The sequence below is a fragment of the Antechinus flavipes genome, chromosome 3 (genome assembly GCF_016432865.1).
Source record: "Antechinus flavipes isolate AdamAnt ecotype Samford, QLD, Australia chromosome 3, AdamAnt_v2, whole genome shotgun sequence".
NCBI classification, from domain to species: domain Eukaryota; kingdom Metazoa; phylum Chordata; class Mammalia; order Dasyuromorphia; family Dasyuridae; genus Antechinus; species Antechinus flavipes.
The window spans coordinates 520,915,704-520,939,779 of record NC_067400.1 but is presented as its reverse complement, the minus strand read 5'-3'; the positions used below and the strand labels follow the sequence as shown (position 1 = coordinate 520,939,779).

At 37.4% G+C, this 24,076-nt stretch overlaps 1 protein-coding gene across 5 annotated transcripts in view; it reads right to left on the bottom strand.

The window, feature by feature from the left end:
* Window positions 1-24,076, bottom strand: part of C2CD3 (C2 domain containing 3 centriole elongation regulator) — a 143,482-nt gene that overhangs the window by 3,355 nt on the left and 116,051 nt on the right. Inside the window, exons 27-32 of one of the 5 annotated variants that reach the window (XM_051987125.1) lie at window positions 21,494-21,699; window positions 20,991-21,115; window positions 17,920-18,081; window positions 15,143-15,357; window positions 12,858-13,776; window positions 10,886-10,994 (exon numbers count right to left, since the gene is read on the bottom strand). In XM_051987125.1, coding sequence (XP_051843085.1) covers window positions 10,886-10,994; window positions 12,858-13,776; window positions 15,143-15,357; window positions 17,920-18,081; window positions 20,991-21,115; window positions 21,494-21,699 — 1,736 coding nt within the window. Of the gene's footprint in view, window positions 1-10,885; window positions 10,995-12,857; window positions 13,777-14,633; window positions 14,801-15,142; window positions 15,358-17,919; window positions 18,082-20,990; window positions 21,116-21,493; window positions 21,700-24,076 lie in introns of those variants that run through there. The other 4 variants (XM_051987126.1, XM_051987127.1, XM_051987129.1 and 1 more) reach the window with 4 other exon arrangements.

Genomic DNA, 24,076 nt, shown 5'->3' with positions numbered 1-24,076 from the left:
CCACACCTCCTCCAATCTCTACTTGCTATAGGTGACTTTGAAATGAAGTGAAAGACTGAAAACTTATCACTTGTTAGTATACTACCTTTCCTCCCAAACCCTCCTCCTTCTGACCTTCTCGATTACTGTCCAGTCTCCCAGCCCCCAACCCACTTCCTCTCAACTCCCTCCTTTTCAAATTTGTTACTGCCTTTGTAACACCAGGATAAGCCCCCCTTTCCTTCTCTGATACTACTGCCCTCCTAGTCCAATCCCTCATCCGAATATCCATTACCTGCTGTAAAAGCCTGTGGGTTGGGGTTCCTGCCACAAGGCCTTCCCACAAACCTCCTCTTCACCCCAGCTGTCAAAGCCAGAGTGTGGGTCTGACCATGTCACTCCTCCCCATTTAACAAATTCCTTGTCACCTCCAGGATCAAACAAAAAATCCCGTGTTTAGGTTTTTAAAAGTCTTCTTCTCCCTTTCTAGTCTTTTCATTTATACCTTAGTCCCTCCTTCCCCTTCATATACTCTGAGGTTTGGGGACACTGGCCTCCTTGATGCTCCAACTCCATCAATTTCTCGGGGAGGCCCCGAGGCTGGGATCCCCTCTCTCTCCCTCATCTCTGCCCGACTTCCCTCTTCTCCCAGAAGCCCCTTCACAGGAATCCTTCTCCTTTGTTATCTCCAAGGCTTGCTGTCTAGATCCTGCATGCACAAGGTTATTTCCGTGTTGTCTCTCTCACTGGACTGTAAAGTTCCTTGAGCACAAGGAAGGCCAAGGGCTCTGTATCTCTAGGGCTTGAAACAGGACTTCAACAGATACTAAAATCCCATACCATGTTCTAGCCTGCAAGAGACTTCAGGAGCCTGATCCTGTCATGTAATGTGTTATCTATACTTGTCAACTTTTAGGAGCATCAAGTTCTGGGCTTGGAGGAAGACTCACATTCAAAGTTGGTCTTAGACATGGTCTTAGACAGCTGTGTGATGCTGGGCAAATCACTTACCCTTTGCCTTGTCTCAGTTTATCTATACAATGGGGATAATAATACCTGCTGCTCAGGGTTATTTCAAGGATCAAATACAGTAACATTTGTAAAGCTCTTTCCAAACATTGTTGCTATATAAATGCTACCTGCTATCATTATCCTTATTTTTGTTATTAATAAGAAGTCCCAAGTACCTATCTCTGAGACACCCCACAGAAGACGTCTGTCACTTTTTTACTGAAGCACTGATGACTACTTTTTAGGTAGCTAGTTCTAAATCCACCTATTAGGATATGATGTACAAGGACACAATGGTTAGTCTACATTACACAGATTATTCAACTCTAATATTCAATGAGCTAACACTTCCTGTGTGAGCAAGGGTTCTAGAGGGGACAGAGAGATATGATGAAGAAATCAGAGGGCCAGCAAGGTGACCTGATATGATCAATCAAACTCACAGCTATTAGGTGCCACAGGCAGGATTCAAACTCAGGCATTCCTGTTTTAAAATCAAATACCAAATGCACTGTACAATTGTGTCTCAATACTAGTGAAAAGTACTTGAGCACTCAGACTCCCAGATTTTTTCCATGTCCCTCATTCATTATAAAGGCAAGGAGACCAATTTTCTTTAGCACAAATTTAAATGTACTAAGCTTTTCTCAACATTGTTCTTCCCTCAGCTGGAGCAGTATGGAGGCTGGGGGCTCTCAAAGTCAATCCCAGAATGTTAACTTTAGATCTTTTGCCTCGATGCCCTTTCCCAGGCAGGTGTTGAGGTTAACAGCTGCTGCCATGTATGTGTTTTCATAAGCTTCTCTTCTTTGGCCTTTATACACTCTTGGACACAGAGCATATGTGTTTGCTGTACTCCTACAGGAAACCGTGGCATAAGTATCAAAGACATTTTATCAAAAATAGCTCAGCCTTCAAATCTATGTTTTTCCTTATGGGGTTGGGTTTGCTCCAATGGTGAAGAAGCCAGTTTTGTTAATGGTACTTGTACCAAATGTTCTTGTCAAGATTACAAGAGGCAGAAGAGGAAGAAAGAGAAAGAGGAAATAAAAAGGGGATGAGAAAGGGGGCCAACAGGAAAGAAATCAGCTTGTACTTGAAATTGTTGCCATTAATGTGTTTTGTTCTTCGTTCTCAAAGACGTTGTCAGGGAGGTGATATCATGACATGAAAGTAAACTAGATTTGAAATCCACCCAGGGGCTGGATTAGATAGCGTGGAAGATTCTTATAGTTCTTTAAGTCCAAAATGGTGCTTCTTCTATTACACCACATCATTAAACACCATTTACCTTGTGGGGCTTCTGTGGAAACAGCTAGCAGATATCCCAATGAAGTAAGGAGATAGTAAGGGAGCACCTAGCTGTCCCTGCTGAGTTTAAGTCACCTGACCTGGATGAATCACAGCTACAAACAAAGCTGGCAGATAGGACTGATGAGCCATGATTTTTCAAAGATTTTGGAGACTTCTCCAAAAGAGAAGAAAATTAAGCCTGCCAATTATGTCATGAGCCAAACCTTCATTCCTGGAAAATTGTAGAAATTTTTTTTTCACTAAAGAAATGGCTACTGGATATACAGAAAAGAAATGGTGATTATAAAAGAGCCAACATGTTTTCATCAAGGATGGGTAGTGCTAGACTAATCAGATTTCCTTTTTAACAGGGTTACTAGATGGAAGCTCTTGGAATAATTAAAAAAAACCACATGGCAACTGATTTGGCTAGATTAAAGAAGGCAGAGAGTCTAGAAGGAATTGACAGTTTCCCCATATTCAGTTTGCTCCGGTCAGATCACAGGGACAGTATTGTATTTAGTTTTGAATACCACATTATAGGTGGTTAACAAGCTTGAATGAGGAGGAGAAAAACAGATTGGTACATTATTTTTAGACCGTGTCATAGCAACCACGGAGACTTGGTTTAAAGGCCCTAATGGCACAGCAATCTCTAAGTATTAGGAGGGTTGTCATAAGGAAGAAGGATCGGACACCTTTTGGGTTTGACGGGCAGAAGAGGGAACAAAGCACAAACTTTCCAATATTAGAGGTAAAAACAAATGGAACAGGCTGCTTCATGAGGTAATGGATTCTTCCTTCAATGAAGCTTCTCAAGCTAAGCTTGTTTAATTATTTGGTAGAAAGAACACATGTTCAAGAGTGGGCTGGATAAATGTAGTTGAGGATGCCTTACAACTCTCAAAATTGATGGTTATCTGCTCCAGTGAGAAGGAAGTGGCTCCAGAGAGTGGAATTTACTTGCCTTGTTCACACACTGATTGCTAGTAGAAGTGGGACTCTAACTCAGGTTTCTTTCATTGAGGCCATGGCTCTTTTTACTACATGCTGTTTCCTCCCCCCATCTTTGGCATGTAACAATTCCATGAATTCCTTTACTGACACATTTCTAGAGTTTTGACGTCTACAAAGTATCATTCTGCAAAAGGTACCATGATTCCCATTTTATAAATGAGTAAACCAAAATTCAGAGAAGTTAGACAACTTGCCCAGAATCACTCAGCTCAAAAGGCAGTAGAGCTGGTAGGCAGACTGTGGCCTCTTTGGATTCATAGTCCAGCCCTGTTTCCTCTATTCTGCCTGTCACCATACCACGTGTCATTTCTCTATGAGGCACTTTGCTTTTTTTTGTTCTTTAGGAAGTATTCTTGTCTTTTATACAGAGACACAGACTCAAAAGACTTGATAAACCTCAAATGTCCCAGGCCACACAGGAAGATGCATCCTTTCCACTCTGCTTGAAGGGCTACTACAGGGCCCTCGGAATAGCATATAAGGAGCACAGCCCTCCCTGCATGCTGTCCAAAGGAGGCTTTTCTCTTTCCTTCTGATGGGAATACATCATAACTCTTCAGAGCTCTGCTCAGAGTCATCATTAGTGTAAATCGTCTTTCCTTCCTGTCAGCCCTGTGAACCCAGAGCTGAATTCATCTTTTGCCTTATGAGGCCATAGAAACATATGATTCCAGGTAATTTCTTGAGGCCATTCTTTTCACAGAGAAAGAAACTGAGACCAGAGAAGGGAAGGGGCTTCATGTCTCTTAAGAGAATCAGGATTCTAACCCAGTTCTTCTAAATCCAGATCAGGGATGTGTCATAAATTCCCCTGAGAGGAACTAGCTTATCTTCTAAGGAGTCATTTTGCTTTGTACAAATAAGAGATGCTTGTGTGCCTGTTTCCTAGGGGCCTTTTAAAAGCAGTATTTGGCTTACTGTATGAATATACACAGCCCTGGCTTCTTGAAACAATTTTTTTTTTTTTTTAAACCTGTTAATCAGAGCTGTCTCGGTAACTCTTTGTCACAGAGAACAATGTTGTTCAATAAAATCTACTGTAAGTTTCAGTGACTTCTTCCATGAGCTTTATGCTGTATTTGCTCAGGAAACTACTCTATGACCCAAGAACACAGGAATCACTGAATCTCAGAACTGAAATTAAATATTTAGTCCAAGGGTTCTTAACCTGGGGTTAATGGACAGATTTTAAGGGATTCATGAACTCGAATAGAGAAAAAAAAAAAAATCTGTTTTCATTAATCTCTAACAAATTTAGGATTTTGTTCAATGATAAATTTTAAAAAAATTTTGAAAAGGAGTCCATGGATTTAGCCAGACTGCCAAAGAGGTATATGACACAAAAAGAGTTTAGTCCAACTCCTTTTCAAATAGATATAAACCTGGTACAATATCTTAAATGAATTGATATCCCAGGCTCTGGCCAAAAACATCTTCACCAAGGTCATACGGCATAAGTGACATTACAGCCTAATGTTATGATGGAATGAGGTGGAGAGAAATAGAACAGACCACTCACCTTGACCTCATAGCATTGCTGTTTGGGACTCTAGGGCTTTTTCACCATGGGTTTCCTTTTGGTCTTAGGTACCCCCCCCTTAACTTGAAGGAGTTCTGCTGAAAATAAGACTCCTACCATCATGGCTTTATTTTTGTTAGATTCAATGGTCAGAATAGGGGTCAAAATACCATCATGGCACCACTTGCCCACTGTTATGTAGTTAGAAAACATTAAGAAATGGAAAACCATGTCTGTTGTCTCTAACTCTAATAGCTCTATTATATTGGCTGATTTGGCTCATTTTTTATGAACCAAAATAGAATAGCCATTTTCTAATGGCTGGCTCATAATGATTCATTTTCTATCATACAGATGTAGTGGCCCCAATTAGGAAGGGGAAGGAGGAGGAGAAATCCTTGTCCTTGTTATCTTCAAGCTGAGTGTCCAATTGGCAGAGATGTTTCCAAAAGGGATTTTCTGTTAAGAAATGAACTAACCTATTTGACCTCTGAAGTTTCTTCTACTTCTGAGATTCTGTGATTTTCAGGTTTCTCAAAGAGTTCACTTTGTGACTCTTAGTCATGTTCCTTTCTATCATTCATTTTTATATGTCTTTCTTAAGACTGTCAGGTCCTCAAGTATCAGGTTTATTTTTTCAAGCACCCTCACCACAGCAGAAGTCCTGCATAAAGTCCTGGTTCCTTAGCATTCTGTTAAACTCAATTCGTTGAATGAAATACCTGCACTATCTATAACGCAGGCTTATTGAGAAGATATGACATCATAGTAGATAGTTTTGTAAATTCAAACTTGTAAACGGTAAATAGTTCTACAAATGCAAGGACATCTTAATACAAAATGTCAGAGCTTCTAGACACTTTAAAACAGAGTATAGAGTCTTGCACATAGCAGGGGCTTGCCAAAACTTTTTTGAGCTGAAATATACATTCACTGTTAAAAGCAGAAAAGATCTAACTAAGAACATAGCACATCATAGCTAGAAGGGCCCTTGGAAATCCAAATCCAAACCATACATTTTACAGATGAGGAAACTAAGGAGGACTTGCTCAATGTCACAAAGCAAAATACTGGCCAAGCTGGAATTCTAAATCCAGGTCTCTAGTTGCTCAGGACTGGGCATACAGTGGCTACTCTGGCCATACTTATTAACTAGCTGTTGTCTCAGCTGAATGTATAAAGAAGACTATGTGGGAGGGGCAGGTTACTCATATGGCACAGCTCTTAGAGGGGAGCCCATGACTTGGCGTGAGTAGACTCAAGGCTTCTTGTTTTGAGAGAGGTATATAATCAGTATGGGGATTGTACTGGTGCCTTTGTGGAAAGGGCAATGTGCTGCTTTTCTTCAATTCAACAAATACTTAATTAGACTCTTTGCTAGACACAAGAAATACAAAGATCAAGAGCAGAGCCTCTGTCTTCAGAGCATTTATACTTTCCGGGGGGACAGAGGGGAATATGGCATGTATACGATATGTATGATACAAGGTCTAGCATAATAGGTCTGTAAAGGATAATGCAGAAAAAATGCTTTATGCAAATATAAGGAAGAAAACATTTTACTTGTGGAATGGGCAATATTGCCCCGAGCTCAGCTTCAAGGGAAAAGAAAGACTTTAGTAGGCAGATATGAGGAAAGAGTTTATTCTTGGCAAGGAGGATGGATGGTCTTTGTAAATGCAGGAAAGTGGGAGGATGAAGGAAGACTGAACAACAATAATTGTCCACTCTGGCTGGAACACAAAGTATGTGAGAGGAAGTAGTTTGAAATAAAGATGGAAAATTTGGGATGATGGAGCACTCTGGGTTGAAGGGCATCCCCCAGAAATCAACTGCAATTGTACTTAGAACAATTGAACATTTGATTATAGAGTATTTTGGTTATATAACTATTTCTAGTATGAGACTGCTTTGTCTCTCCAGTCAGTGTAGGAGCTCAAGAACGCCTTCTTCCAACTCTCCCTTAACTTTTCAGCAGAGCTGTGTATTATTTTCTTCTTAGCTTGCATTTTATTCAGTTAAGCATTCATTATAATTTTGTAACAAAAACAAAACTTACAAAGTTACATAAAAGAATAATCACTGCACTGAATATACAGTAGCAATTCCAGTATTCTGATGGTCTCTAATGCCAAATGGATATTATCTTCCAGTCCCACCTGCCACATAGGAAATGGTTGGTGGGGAGTATCCAATTAACTTTGGGAGTCACAAATATCTAAATCCTTCTGGTGTAGAGTCTGAGTCTTTTCACCCTGTAGCAATTTACTTCCTGGTACTCTCCTATGTATGGACTCAGTGCCTTCTGCCCAACAAATACATGTTTATCTTGTGTCACCTCCCATCATTCAGAGATAATTTGATTAATTTTATTTTTATAGACTTTGATTTGAACCTTTGTTTTCTAAGAACATGTGGGTTTATTTACCCAGGAATTGTGCTGAATATCCATGATAATTTTGATTGTTGCTGCAAACTCCCAATCCTACAAATGGACTTCTTCCCATCAAGAAGACACATCTCACAATTTGGAAAACTACATTCTTATTTCCCCAATTATACTATATATCCTAGGGCTAGGAATCTACTTCTTGCTTCTTCTATTCAATGCTGGGCATACAGCAGATATTCAATAAAGAACTGCTTATTTGGAATATTGTTTATTAATCTGCTTGGCAAAATCACTTCTTTGCAGATAATGCTAAGTTAGTTTAATTTATTTGTTCAATTCATCAAAATTTGGAATATTGTTTAAGTAATCTGCTTGGCAAAATCACTTCTTTGCAGATAATGTTAAGGTAGTTTAATTTATTTGTTCAATTCATCAAAAATTCTCAATTAGTGCAACTGAAATGACTGATTTTGCTAAAATCACAAAATTTGTTTTCAAAATCTAAATTATGGTGCTTTAAGTACTTGTTGCTATAGTTTTTATTCAGGGAGACTGGAGAAATTCAGAATTTTGGTTTGACATGTTGAGCCTCTGAAAGAAAAGTTCTTTCTTATTTTCATTTTCCTATCACGTTTTGTTGAGATGTCCAACCTTAAGCAACATAATCATACCCAGAGTTTTCCAAACATCAAACCCAAAGCCTCCAGTAAAGTCACTGTCAGTCTTAAGTTATTTTGCCAGTTACTTCCTATTAAAGTGCCTTCTTCTCCAAATTCCTTACCCAAATTCTTCTCTCTCTCTAGCTTTCAGCTCTGGTGCTATCTTCACTATAAGCTTTTCCTTTTCTCCTCAGAGTAAAGTGATTTCCTTCCCTTTAACTTCTGCAGAGCCTATTGATTCCTCTTACTTCTTTCTCAAGCCTTTGTAATCTCTGGCTTCAATTTCATCACTCAGCTGAAACTATGTTTGAAATAAATTCTTATAATAACTCTTAATAGCCAAATCTGATGGCCTGTTCTCAACCCTGCTCCTTTCTGACCTCCCTGAAGCATGAAGCATTATGGATCATCCTTCTCTTGATGCTTTCTCCCTATATGTAAGTTGTTCCCCACCTATCTGATCAGTCCTTCTCAATCTCCTTTATTGTCTGTACCCTCTCCCATATGGTAGATGGACTCCAAGGTTCTGTTCTGGGTTCCCTTATCTATTTTCTTCTACTTATTTCACAGTTGATCATACCAGTTTCTATAACTATCATCTCTCTGCCAAGGTGTCCAACATTTATATGGGCATCTCTCATCTCTCCTGTCACTTACTTGGATTTCCTATACATATCACAAACTTAGTGTGTTCAAAACAGAATTCGTTATCTCCCTCTTCTGATTTTGCTTGTATCATTTCAACTTCCCTATTTCTATCAAAGGCTTCCCTAAGTTCCAGTGACCCAGGTTTGCAATGTCAGATTCATCCCAAACTCAAATTTTCCCTTACTTTATACAGCTAAGCAGTCTTTTTCTTCTTTCTTCTCTCTCCTTGCTCCATAGCTACTCCTATGGTACTGGCCTTCAGTACCTCTTGCCTGGCCTATAACAATAGCCTAATTGGTATCTATGCCTCAAGGCTCTTGCCCTCTCCCATCCATGCTCCATACAGAGATGAGAATGAGATTCCTGAAGCACAAGTTTGACATGTCAGTCCCATGTCTCTCTCACTTACTAAACTTCAGTGGCTCTCTATTATCTCTAGAGACAAATACAAGCTTCTCTGTTTGAGCTTTAAGGCCTTTTATAACCCAGCCCCAGCCTTATGCAGGGTGTCTCAAAAGCCCAGAGCACTGGGCTTGGGAAAGTAAAATAAGACTTTAGTATAGGGTAGGAGATATAGGACATAGTATAACTGAAAAAAATTCCCTCATGGAATTTTTTTCCTAATAGGAAAAGGTAGGTTAAGATGTTTTTCTAGACATCAGTCAATTTTTGGGCAATGCTCATCTACAATCCTACTTTTGCTTTCTGGGGCCAAGTTAGAACAAACCTATTTATTTTATCCCATGACAGATATTGTAAGAGAATGATCAAGATCCTCTTTCCCCCCACTTCCTAAAACATGATGCCAAGAATTTGATAAAATCCAACACCCATTCCTATTAAAAACACTAGAGAATATAGGAATAAATGGACTTTTCCTTAAAACAGTCAGCAGCATCTATTTATTTATTTATTTTTAATATTTTATTTTATTTTATAATAACTTTATATTGACAGAATAAGTAGCATCTATTTAAAACCATTAGCAAGCATTGTATGTAATGGGGATAAACTGGAACCATTCCCAATAAGATCAGGGGTGAAACAAGGTTGCCCACTATCACCATTACTATTCAATATTGTATTAGAACTGTCAATAAAAAGTTATTTTTTAAAAAAAGAGAGAATTACCAGCTGAAGTCAGAAGTGAGTCATGAAAAGAAACTTAATGGAGTATTATTTGGTAGTGGGACTACTGCAACTCTAATAAGCAATCACCATTAAAAAAACAAACAAAGAGAAAGGCCCAGCAAAGACTTAAGACCAGCTATATGGTATGTAAGTTTAGCAAGAAGAAAGTCCAGCAGTAATAGTACATATGCTTATGTTTCCCATATGAAGACATCAGTGGCCCTCCAGCAGTTGAGGTTTGAGTTGACCTAGAAATAAGTGTTACCTATTTGTGTGTCCCTCCATACATATCCCCTACCCACACATGTTCCCTATATCTTTTCTCTCCCACCACTATATGTATATTTGAGAGATAATGTTCCTTTATATTAATAAAATTGTTTTATTGATTAAAAAATTATTGTATTAGAAATGTTACCTTCAGCAATAAGAGAAGAAAAAGAGATTAAAGGAATTAGGTAATGAGGAAACCAAATTATCAAATATGATGCTATACTTAGAGAACCCTAGAGAATCAACTCAAAAACTATTAGAGATAACCTACAACTTTAGCAAAGCTGCAGGATACAAAATAAATCCACATAAATAATCAGCATTCTTATACATCACTAACAAAATCCAACAGCAAGAGATACAAAGAGAAATTCCATTTAAAATAACTGTTGATAGTATAAAATATTTGGGAATTTATCTGCCTAGGGAAAGTCAGGAACTAAATAAGCAAAACTACAAAACACTTCCATACAAATAAAGTCAGATCTAAGCAACGGGAAAAATAGCAAGTGCTCTTGGATAGGTTGAGTAAATACAACATGATGCCAAGAACAGAGCATGCCAGGTATGCTATTAGTAGCACTGGGGATAATGGAACGGTTACCTCCCTTTTCTGAGCACTCAACCTAATTTTTGTTGTCTAAGATAAAACCAGTGGCTTCTGAATTATAACGCTTAACTCATATTAAGCTTATGGTCTGGGAAACTTGAAATTTTTCACATCTTATGTCTCCTACTGAACTATAAGTGCCATGAAGACAGGTAGAGAACTAGTTTTTACATTTATCTTGTATCTCCAAATAGGGCAAGCTTTGGGAACAAAGAATGTGTTCAATCCCTATCCAGTGACTGACAGGCAGTTTTAGGCAGACTATAAGGGGCATTCTCATATTTTATATCAAAGTTTACTAAAGAAGCAAGTGAATATTGTCTCTCCAGGTAAGAACTTTGCTTTGCTCTTACCTGACGGGTTGTGATTGATGGTGAAGCTGCAGAGAGAGAGAGCATCCTCATTGACTCCTCCAAGTGCTTGGGTGAAAGAAAGAAATTGGGGACCACCAACGGCTCTGGTCTGAAAGAAGGAGTGAGGGAAAAGGGTGTCTAGACATTTACTCTTCCCTAACACATCTGTTACTTTTGTCAAGTAGGGCTCCTTGTTTGTCCCCCCAGACACATTGTATTTATTTCTGCCTCTCTATATCTTGGTTCTGCTATTTATACATAGGGTCAGAGGATATGGAATTGAAAGGATTTTAAAGATCATTTTCTGTTCTATTAAAACATACAGGTCTTTTTCACATGGGCTTCTGTTTAGCCTTGTTCACACATATAGTACCATGGAAGCTAAGATGGAAGGGAGTACTGATCTACATGTCTACATTAAAAGAAAACATAAAATCTTTAAAACTAGTTAAAGTCTTAAAGTTTTTACATATGATTAGGATATCCCTAAAGATATAAGATGGTAACAGGAAGGTTTTCATAGATTTAAATTGGAAAACATCTTTTAACTAAGACATGTAGAAAATATACCATGTACATTTGCTTGTTAGAGGTATTTGCCAATATCAGGGAGAATGTTTTGCACTAAAATGAAATGAGAAAGAGATTTTCTATAGACTGTGAGATTGTTCATATACTCTTAGTCATGAATGACAGGAACTGATGGAATCCACTAAGCAACATAAAAGTACAAGACACTCTAAGCAAAATTCCATGTAATCCTTACAGGAGCAACATGGAGATCAAGAATACAAATCTTAGACAAACAATGAAGTGGGTAGCCATTTGAGTTGGACTGTCAGGCTAGACATTAGTACTGTGAACAGGCATTTTTAGATTCATTTGGAAAAATACCTCTTACTTTCAATGATTCCAAGTTGTCTATCAATTGATACCTTGTTATAGGAAGGATTATAAAAGTCTGGCTTTGTGCCGGTTTCTAACTTATCTTGCTTTCTTCCACAATCTGGGTCATTTGGAAGTCATCTTCTAGGAATTTTTCCTATATTTCAATTCCCACTGCCCCAGACAAAGCAAAATTTTTCTGTTCTATTTTTTCCTATATCTGTGACTACCACCCTCTTTTGCACATAATCTCACTCTATTAAGCATCAGTTTCAGTACTTTCTATCCTAATTCAAGCAAACAAGAATTTATTAGGTACGTATTCTATGCCAGACATATGCTAGGCTGAAAATACAAATAAAAAACATTTAACAATAAATTCAAGCTGTTTGTTTCACAGCTCTCAAACCAGTTCCCTACCCATAAGCAGTGTTTTAAATTGAACTAAATCAACACAAACTTCCAGGAAGTTGATGGGGTCCTCTTCCCTCTTGAGAGTGGTCTCTTAGTTATTATCTTAGGAAAAGACAAACTCTAAGTCTCTCAGACAGGCCTATTTGGCAGGGGATGAAGAAAATGTTTGGGGACCCCTTCCTGATGCCAGTGTGATAGAGGGACCTGGAAGATCAGGAAGATAGGAATGACTATGTGACAATCAGCTGGCCACCACCTTTTCTGGGTCTCAATTTCCTCCTCTGGAAGAGGGGGATTTTCTCATCTCTCAATCCTCTGATCACTTTCATTTATGTTTGGCTCCCACAGACAGCATCTTAGAGCTAGAATGCATGTCAGGGGTCATGAAGTCCACTCCTTAAAGGGAGACTACCTTAATAACCACTCTTTAGATCAAAGTTTCTTAATCTTGGTTCTGTGAACTAATTATAAGTTTTCTTTTGATAATTGTTTGAATGTAATTGGTTTCCTTTTTACAATCCCATTTATCTTACTGAATGCATTTAAAAGCATGATTCTGAGGAGGGATTGCCTAAGGGGGTCCAAGCACATAAAAAATGGTAATTATCCCATCATAGAGAAACTTGACAATCAGTTAAATGGAGAAGGTACTTGTAAGACACCAAAAGGATACAGTATGAGGCTCTGCTTTGGGGATTTTTCTGACTCCACCAGGAGGACGTTGGGCTTTTCACTACTGCTAGATGATGCCTTTGCAAGCAGTTTCTGGTCACGACTGCTGTCCTTTTCCTCACAGCTCTCATCTAAACAGGAGGTTGCAGTGTGGGGAACTGAGACAGTATAGTCCAGAGCAAAATCTCCACTGTCTGAGGAGTCACTCAATTCACTGGAGTCCAGAGGCTCTTGTAGAGCTGCTTCAGGGACCAGAGAAAACCTCCTGCTCTTGTTAGGACCTTCTTCTTGAGATACGCCTATCGCCCTGAAGCTCTCAGGGTATGTGCCCATATCTGGACTCCCTCTATAGACGCTGCCCACTTCTGCCACGGGGGGAGATGGGGTCCTGTGGGGAAGAGGCCGATGGCTGTCCTGCTGCAGCCTGGGCTGGCAATTACTCTCATTCTGGCCTTCTCTGGGAGACTGTTCTGGAAATGGGGGAGAAAGGCCATCTTCCTTTATTTCTCCTGGCAGAAGGTCAACCACCCCATCTTCTGATGCGACACTAGACCACGGACTGGTCTTGTCTGTCACGGTGGTGATTTCGTTGAGGGTTCTAGGCTCTATGAAGTCTTCTTCATAGTCCCCATCACTAGAGGTTTGGGCCACCTCAGAATCCTCTTCAAGCTCAATCACTTCCAAGGCCAATGGAAGACTGTTTTCTGTTGTTTCTTGTTCTAGGAAGTTGCCCAGTGTTTCCTTTCCAAGTGGGGCTATTTCAGGATGGACAGGGGAAGCTTGGTCCTGAGAAAGAGCAGCAGTACTTGTTCCTTTGTCTTCTGCCCTGGGAATCCTTAGTAGGCTCTTGTTTTCAAGATTTTCACTCTCTCCCTGATGATTCAATGATGATGGAGAATCTTTGGTTAGAGTTTGCATATCTGAAGAGCAATAGATATTAAAAAAATGGGAGTCAGAAAACCTGAGTTTGAATTCTGGCTCTTTCACTTACTATTTGAATGACTTTTGAGCAAGTCATTTTGGTCTTTTTGTGCTTCTTTCCTCATTTGTAAAATTAAGAATTGAATGAGATGATCTCTAAGATCTCTTCTAGCTCAAATCTTAATATTCTCTATGGAATCTTTACAATTACTATTTTTCCCAAGCTACCAATTACCAATGCTAGTTACTACTTCAAATAACCACCTTATAAACTGGTGAACCCCATGAATCAAAGATTCAATCCAGTAACATTTCTAGCCCTTTAGTATGCCTAATATCAAAAGAACAAGTTCTCATCTATTTTTATGTTAAAGATACAGAGCTCAGTTGGAACCTTGGCTTGCCAGCAGTGAGGTATCACTGGAAAAATCACTTAGTTTCTCTCAACTTCAGATTTCTCCTGTGTGAAATGGAATTGAAAAAGCCTGTAGTATCTGCCTCAAAGAGCTATGGTCAGGCTAAAATGAGATAATGTGTGTCAAATATTTTTTAAACTATAGCAACCATAGCATTCAATTTTTTCTTTAAAAATTTTTTAGTGATGTCTTTTGTCTTTATAGTAATTTTTGAAAAAACCTCCAAACCCCAATTCAGACTGAATTTTCTCTTGTAAGGAAGAAATGTAATTAATGCTTTGACAATGGCATCAGGTCATACAAACATACAGCACACTGTAATGGTGCTTTTTGACTGCCTCTAAAGTCTTGTGAGGTAGGTAGTAAAGTGTACTACAAATGTGAAGTTTTATTCTAACAGAGAAGGTAGAGTATACTGGAATGAACAGGGGACCTACATCTTATAGGGCTTCCTGATCTAAGAAATCATCTTCAAGATTCAGGTCAGATGCTGTCCTCCCATGAGGGTGTAAGAGGCCTGACTGCAGGTTCTGTGTTGCTTTTTTCTCTCTGCATCCTCAATGTTGAGTGACATGGCTTTTCTGAGTAGATGCTTCATTAATGTTTGCTGAATTGAATGGAATAATTAAAATGCCAATTATAGTCTGAAAATAAAATAGGAAAACTCCACCTCTATATGAAAATCTGAGGTCCTAATTGTCCACACCCCCACAATCCTAATCCCAACATTCTTTCTACTGAACTACTATACTTTACCTCATGACTTGAGTTTCTCCTAGAGGAAGGTAAGTTTTGAATTCTTTTTTGTTGTCCTAGTTGAACTGCAAATATCTGGATATTTCGATCTCTACTATCCCTTACAATATTCCTCCCCTTCTCTCTTCCCTTCTTACACAGATGGGCTTTTCTCATTAACAGGAAATCACAACAAAGATCACCAGCTTCCTACCATTAATCAGGGCGCTGACTTGAGATACCAAGTAATTTGATTTTTCTAAAATGTTGTGGCTCCCTAAGTTCAGGCTTCCTGCCTCGGCTTCCCAATGACTGTCTCTGCTCTCCTGGGATGGCTGGACTGAGTGGCTGAAGGTGAGCTGAGGATAAGACTTGGTTAACTTCTGATTGAAATATCTTTGAATCTGATCAAGTTCATTTAAGTTTTTCCTGTGAGAAAAAGAGGAAAGAAAAATGAAAAAGAGGTGATTTACTCTTATAATCTTGCAGTGAGAAGGGATATCAGACACCATTTCATTCCACTTATGCCTGAACAGAAATTACATTTACATCCCAAACAAATGGTCATCCAGTCTCTGCTTGAAAAATCTTAAGTAATGAATGAAGAGTTCACTACCTTATGAAAGAATTAGTTCTAATTGGAATAAAGTTTCTCACTGCAACTTCCACTCATTGGTTACTCTTCATCCTAAGCACTCCCAATTTTAAATCTATATTAATAAGACAGTATTCTAGTCAGTCTCCCCAGTTCCAGTCCTTTATGTTATATCCTACAAAGATTAGCTGCTTTGGTCATCTCCTACTTAGGCATAATGAATGCTGGTACTATATGTGACCTTGAGAGCAGGGACTGTCCTACTTTTCTGTTTGTATCCCCAGTACTAAGCATAGTGCTTTGCACATAATAAGCACTCAATAAATGCTTTTAATTCATTCCTGCTTATAGGATAGAGTCCATATTCCTGATCTAAGCATGATTTAGAGTCCAAGTCAAATTAGGACTTAAGAAATCTTCTCTGATTAGCCTATCAATAATGCCCATTGACAAAGTACTTTGCATCACTTATATGTACTTATTTTGTGATACTATAATTTACATATAATATTATAGCATCACAAAATAAGTACATATAAATAATGCAAACATTATATATACAATATGTAATTTACATATAATATTATATATTGTTAATTATTTATGTTTGTGTTATATTAAAAGACAGCTTGAGACAATGGAAAGATTGCTAGACGTGGAACCAGAAGCCTGAATTCAAATTTCAGCTCTGATACTCATTAGTTGTGTTGCTATGAACAAGACATTTAACCTTTTTTGTGTGTTTCATCATCCATAAAATAGGAATAATAATGTCTACAGTACATAGCTCAAATAGTTGTGAGGTTCAAATGAGATAATATGTAACATCATCGGTGTCATAATTGTCTTACTGGACTGTGGGCTCTAGGAAGTAAGGAACTATATTTTACCTTAACTCTTTTCCTTAGCATATAACACAGGCTCTGTATACAATAGGGATTTAATAAGTGATGAATGAACACAAGTAGGTAAAACCCTGCAAAAATAAACTCTACCAGATCTCCAGTAATCTAATAGTCATCTCCTTTCTTTGCCTCCTCAACGAGAGACTTTAATCCTAGCTGGGACAGTATTCTTAACATCTGCATCCCCATGTAACTGTTCTGCTCACAGCTATCTAAATTTGGAATGTCTCATCACCACCCTCCTTGTCCATCAGTCTAAATCCTGCTCCATCCTGTAAGGTCTAACTGCAGAGAAGACTTTTCACAACCATTCCAGCCTACAATCATTTCTTACAGGATTCACACTTAGTAAAACTCCATCAGGCACTTGAATACAGTGTCTTATATTCTCTATTTCACAGAATTTAGGAATTTAAAAGTCCCTTTGAGTTCACAAAGATCAATCTCTTTATTTCACTATCCCAGTGCCCCTCAAAAGTGACAGAGACCTTTTGGGTGACAATCCCTGTGATTCTGTGTGTTTGTTTAATGGCTTTAAGAAGGTTAAAGTAACTGTGCTACTCTTAGAACTCAAAAGGAGAAAACCAAATACTGGTTTCAATCCCAGTATTGAGAGATTGGAAAGAACCCCAGCAAATCACCTTTTTTCTCCCCACTATTTGAGGCATTATTAGTATACTGAAAAAAAAGTAGTATCACCACTCATTAGCCAAATGACCTTGAGAAAATGTTATAACAACCAAAGTCTCAGCTTTGTCTAACAATAAATCAATCTATGAAATAAGAGTAATATCTATAGATTCAAAACTTGATAATGTATATGGACATGACTTATCAACTAAAATGTGTTATAGTAAGTATAAGGTACTTATTACTGCCATTATTATCACCACTATTATTAATATGTGACAAAGAAACTTGTTATAAGATAATTTCACCATAAGGCATGTAAATTTGCCTTGTTTTGTATTCCCAACACTAAGCATATATTTTACTTTACTGTAAAGTACATACAAGGTGCTCAATAAATGCTTATCAACTTACTACCACAATGACTTCTGGATAATTTATGCAAAACACCCCCAACTAATCGTGCGACCATATTGGCCAACAATGACAGTCCAGACCTGTCCACTGACATTAATGGCTTCATACCTATTCTACAGGTTCATGTTTGGTCATTGCAATCATGCAGCATGTTCTCCTGTTTCTGTTTACATCTACCACATCAATTTATATCACTTTTCTCATGTTTCTCAGAATTTTACGTATTATAATTTTACCACAATAACATATCATGCTACAGTTATTCCACAAATCATCAATTAATGGGCATCCATTTTGTTTTCAATTCTTTGCTACCAAATGATGTTAAAACATTCAGGTGAACACAGGACCTTTCTTTTTTGTCTTGATTTTCTTTGAAAAATCAGTTCAGTAACAGAATAGCAAAGTCAAAGATCCCAGATAATTTTTTAAAAGACTCCTCACCTGAGGGAGGTCAGGAGTGAATTATGGGATGCAAAAGCTAGTGAATTTTCTTGGCTATCATTATGAATAATCCCTTCAGCCTGCTGCAAGGATTCATGAAATCGGCGAACATTTTGCATATGCTCTTCATGACGAGATACTTGGTTTCTCACAGGTCCATTTCTGGGGGAAAAAAAAATCAAGATACCATTAAGTACTTTCTTGGGAAAAAAATCGCTTTGTAAAACTAACTTGATAGTACAAAGATAAAAATATAGATTGCATACTAAAAAAATCAGAAAAAAAGGGAATGATATATTTAGTTCAGTCGAAAAATAAAATTCTTATCTATCACACAGGAAAAATTACAGGAAACAATATGGATAAGTTTGATTACAAAAAAATTCTTTACAACAAAAACAATATAATCAGCATAGAAAGAAAAATAATAGTTGGAAAATATTTGTAGCAAATAAAACAGAAAAAACACTTGGTGATTTAAACTGTATAAAGAAATACAAATATTTAAAGAAAAGGTATTTTCTAATATCAGTTTGTAAAAGAGGATAAACAAATGACAAATTATTATTCAAAAACTGTCTCCTTAATAATCAAAGAAATGCAAACTTGAAAAATTCTGAGTTAACATCTCAATCCTGCTCTGGATAGTGGGAACAGTTTGCTGCCAGCTCTATTTGAGTTTCTTTCCCACCTGGAAAAGAAGATTAACTGTAAGATATGAGTGTGATCAGATAACATAATTTGAAAGTAAACCAGGAGAGCTTATAGAGATAGTGTGATATGGAGAAGATGAAAAAACAACACTGAATTTAGTCAGAAGTCCTGATTCTAATAGATATTTTGCCTTGTCTACTTCTGAGTTACTTTCTGGGCAAGATACCTAACTTCTCTAAAATTCTTCACTGTAACTTCACTGTAAAATTCTGGGTCTTCAATTAGAAGATTTCTAAGGTTCTTTTCAGTTCATTCTCTTTTCCTTTCTGAACTTTATAAATAACAGTTGAAGTGAGAATTTTCATATACGTTATAGAAAAGATGAAAGAGGGTTAGCGTCTACTGAATATATCCTGTCTCCTAGATTTTTCACCAGCCTATGTTTGCTCTGAGGCACAAATTTGTTCTATTTGTAGGGGAAATCAGGAGACCTTGAAATTTACCAATCTTCCAAGAAGCCTCAAATTTTTTTTTTAAAGCAAAGAACTTTTAATCAAAGTGGAAACTACTAGGCAATAAAAAACTAAATGTGGCACTAGAAAAGTTTGAGACCCATAGTATCTGGGTAATTTTATTAATAAGACCAGCATGTTTATTAATAATACGATGATCATTTGGCTATCTCTCTTAAACCAAAGACCCTTCATAGTGGTGGGCTCACAGTTTATATGATCTTGAAACAGTAGTTGTTCTTGAGGATGACAATCAATTCTGGTTGTTTAACAATTAAAGAGACAATAAATATTATCATGAGAGGCTGGAATATATTACAATGAGGGTCTTGGGATTCTGACTTGGATCATCCAATCTTGGTCAAAGAGACTTATCAATTTCCATATCACCTCTTTGGTAAAAGGGAGAATAAACACTTTCCTAAACTTGCTCGAAATAACACAATAAGCAGAAATGTACCCATTAGCCTACACTTAGATTTCTTTTACTGTCTGATAGATTTTGGCCTGGGTAAATCTTTGAGGGAGATTTCTCACACTGGTTGATTTCTAGATGAGAAAGTAGAAAAGTGGAAAAATCTTGGTTTTGATTGAATAATTATTAATATAAGAGAAATAATCATTTCTCACACTAAATCATAAATGAACTGAAGATTTAGTTTTTCTCACAGCAGTTCAGTGATATAGAGACCACAAATGTTTCCATGTGAAAATGAGGAAAACTCAGGCTCTTGGGTGAGTGGGGAAGCAGCTCCTTTCTTTGTAGTATAAACTAGAAGCCTCTTGTGATAATGGGCAGATATCAGATATAAAAATCATTTGGCAAGGAGATAAGAGGCCAAGGATCTTAAAGTCTTCTGTGAATTATTCACAAGCTTTGTAACAGTGGGCAAGGCGTTTCTGCTCTGATTTGTTTCCTCATCTATATTATGATGCTCATATTTTTCCCATCCCATTACTTTTTTCAAAACTATGAAATGCTACAGAAATGCAAGTTGTTATTATATTCTTACTATCTAGTTATATGATTCTGAACAAATTACTTCAATTGAGGTTAGTGTCCTTCTTTGTAAAAGATAGAAGTCAAACTAAATAATCTTTAAAGTCTTTTCCAAGTTTTTTCACACTCTAAAAACCTTTCCAACTCTGGTAATATGTTTTAAGTTCCTTTCCACTTCTAACATGTTATGTTCTAGTCAACATTTATTAATATGCCAGATTCTTTCTCTTACCCTCCATGGTTCCTTTTCATCTCTGCCATTTTGTATTCTAAAATCCTTTTGAGATCTAATATTCTTATGTTCTAAGGACATTTAGCTTTGACACTCTAGATTATAAGATTCTTTCTGGTTGACATTCTGTTTATGTGAAAAATTGTGCTTATTTTGAGGTAGGTGGAAAATGGCTAGAAAGAAATATAGATGGTCTATTCTTGAGCTGCTAAGATAGTAAACTGAATGTGATCTCCTATTCTTTTACTGGGTAAAACATGCCTTAGTCCTGATTAAGTGTCTAATGCTGAGTGGATAGATTCATTCCTTTTCAAAAAACTGGCTTGATGCCTGTTTTTTTTTTTTTTTTTTTTGGGGGGGGGGGAAGGTCATGAGATGTATTTAAAACACAGCTACTGACTGTTTTTAGATATGGAGCTAATAAGAACAGAAAGCAAAGAGGGCATTCTTTGAAACTGAAATGTTGAGTTCTGTAGTTCACAAAGTTTGCAAGTTTACAAGGCCCTTCCTCTCCCTGCCCCCGACACCTTATCCTAAAATTACAGCACTGAATGGATCATTTAGCCAGTTGGTTAATCTGTCTCTACATTTCTCTTTTCACAAAGCAATAACAGAAATTGCAAATTCTCATATTTCTTTTTCCTAAGCCTTGTTAGCAACACATTTTACTTACCTCCTAGGAGAAGACACATTAATATCTTTTGAACAGCCATGAACTGGCTGAGCCAGGTTATATCTTCCCATGCAACTGGGAAATGCAGAGGCAAAGGAGGAAAATGGACTATACTTTGGAATCTGCTAAAAGAAGGAGAAATAAGATAAAACATAATTTTTTCTTGTGTGATATAATCATCTCCTCAACTTGATATAATCAATATAATTCTCTATGAAGTTCTCCTAATTACCCATCCCCAGAGCACCCAGTAGGAATAAAGACCTTGGGCAATCACTTGATCTCTCTGGGCCAGTTTACTTTCTGGGAAATGAGAAAAGCTGAAAAGGCATCTTCCAATTCTGGCCTCCAATATTCTGAAATCTCTTTCAGATTTAAATTATAGATTCTTCTTGAGGGAAGGAATTATTTCCTGCCCTGCTTTCTCCCCCTCCCCCCACCCCTAAAGAACATATGGTAGAGGTCACAATCAGTAAGTTTAGGTGAGGAAATAGGGTACATACTGATAATCCAGGGACCTTGGTCCCCTGCCTTGTTAGCCTTTCTTCTTTGAGATGAATAATGCTTTCCAAAGGGGAGATAGCAACTTTAATTTGCCCCTGACATTGTCCACTGAAGTCTGCAATGTTGTACCAGCCACAAACAAATTGGAATCCAGAAAGAAGAGGCGAAAGGTCCACAGAGGCAAAGCCGATAACCCGTTCCACATCTGTGGCAGAGAGAGAGAGAGGACAGGAGTAATATGGGTAGGGCTAATAAAATCAAAAGTTTCAAGTAACAAAGTTCAGAGACTTTGAAGGATGGAAGATAGACTTAACATGAGAGATGAGCAATCAAAGACTTCTTTTCCTATTAACCCCTCTTTCTGTTTAGTAGGAAACAAACAGGCAAAGGTCTGGGTTTTGTTGGCTTCATGAAGAAAAAATCAGGATACCCAAATCTCTGGATGTCTCAATTCCTTTGGAAATTTTTGTGTCTTCAAGGCTGTCCTTGGAAGACCATTCCTGAGCCCAAAGGATCTTTTTTAGCCAACTTCTTAGACTAAATTTCAGAAACTTCCCTAAGCAGAAGTCTATTTAACTCTGAAACATTACAGCCAAAGGCAGAAGATACAGAATGAGTATGGACTTGTTCTTATTCTGCAAAACAAGAAGCTTGAGGTAAATGATCTCTAAGGGCTATTCAACTTCTTAACATTCTCTAAGGTCTCTTCCACCTCTGACATTTTATGATATAAAGAACCTCCCAGTTTTAACTTTCTTAGTTTCTCTCTTTCTTCCTTTTTTTTTTAAAGGCAACTGGGGTTAAGTGACTTGCCCAGGGTCACACAGCTAGGAAGTGTTAAGTGTCTGAGATGAGATTTGAACTCAGGTGGTCCTGACTTTAGGGCTGGTGCTCTATCTATCACTTGGCTGCCCCACTTTCTTAGTTTCTTATTCTAGAAGATGAGAATTATCATCCTAAATGTGGTTGTGCAGAAACATCATCTAGTAGAAAGAACATTGGAATTCGAGTCTTAAGATGTGATTCTTTGTCAGAAATTCATATAATGTTAATCACTTACACTCCTAATTCTCAGTTTGTTTTTTTTGTAAATTGAGACTGGAGAAAATCAAGAATATTTAACCTTTATTGTATTACGGATTCCTTATCAGTTTTTAAATGCATAAATAAAATTAATAGGATTAAAACCTGGCTTGGGTTCTGGCTCTAGATTCTGCCACAATACTTCAGCTTTCTTCTCACACTGGAAGTTCCTTCCCTTCTTCTCTTAGAACACCTTTTGAATTCTGTAGCTAGAAGCCCTCTTCTCCAATGAACAAGTTCCTCCTGGAATTTCCATTCTAAGGAAGGGCTCAGGAAAACTACCTTTCTTTCCTCTTTGCTTTGGACTTCATACTACTCCCCATACTCATGGCCAGTTTTCAGCTCTTGTCTTCTTCTATTACAATGTTAGTTCCTTGAGAGCAGGAACAGCCTAATGAATGCTGTTAACTTGACACTGAAATATATTTAAAAAACCTAAGTTCATACTTATGTTTAGCTAGTTTTGAAGATGCCTTTTAGCTCTTACAGTCTATATTCTAATGTCTCTACAAGATCTGATATTTTATGTATCAAGGTACCCTTATAGGAGTACAGATTTAGAGCTGGAAAAGATCATCTAGTCTAACTTCCTTTTAATTTTTTTTTAAACAGCTAGGGAAACTGAAGATCAGAGAGATTAAGAGATTTACCTAAAGATAAAAAGGTTAACTAGTAGCAGATTTGATATCTGGTCCTCTTTCTACTGACCTATGTTGTCTTTCCCAGCCATTATCTTTTGTTCTTTATTATCTGATCCTGGGAATTTCGTTAAGTCAAAAGTGTAGGATGGCAGCCCAATAGGTATAGGGCTAAATCAAGAGAGGCATAAGCTTTCCACCATTAGGAAAGAGAGATGGCTCTGTTATACTCAGCCCTAGACTATTATCTTCAATTCTGAATGTCACATTTTGAAGTACACTGATAAAATAGAATGTCTCCACAGAAGGAAAATCAGGATAACATAGGTTTAAATCAACGTCATATAAGGATTTGTTGAAGGAAACAGGGATGTTTAGCCTAAAGATAAAGTGAGGAAGAAAGGGTAACTATCCTCAAGTATTTTAAATTGTCTTATGAAATAGGTAGCCAATTTAGGCTGAATGAATTATTAACATTTAGAGATGTTCATAAATACAATGAGCTGCCTCAAAGACAGTAAGTTCTCCTTCAGTAGAAGTCTTCAAGTAAAGTGTAGCACTTGTTGGGCATATTATAGTCCGGACTATTTGTCGGACTAGATGGCTACTGAGATTCTTTCTTAAATTCTGTGAACATGGAAAAAAGGAAAATCTACTTCCTGCTAGTTTCAATTCTTTGGTCTTGCAAAGATCACTAGCCTGAATCAAAAAGATCAAGCTTGAAGCTCATAGGTCCACTGATCAAAGTGTATGACACTTTACAATATTCATACTATCAACTTCACAGCATTATTGTGATAAGTGCTGTGTAAATCATAGTGTTATATAGATGGAAGTTATTCTTACCTGTCCCACTGTAAA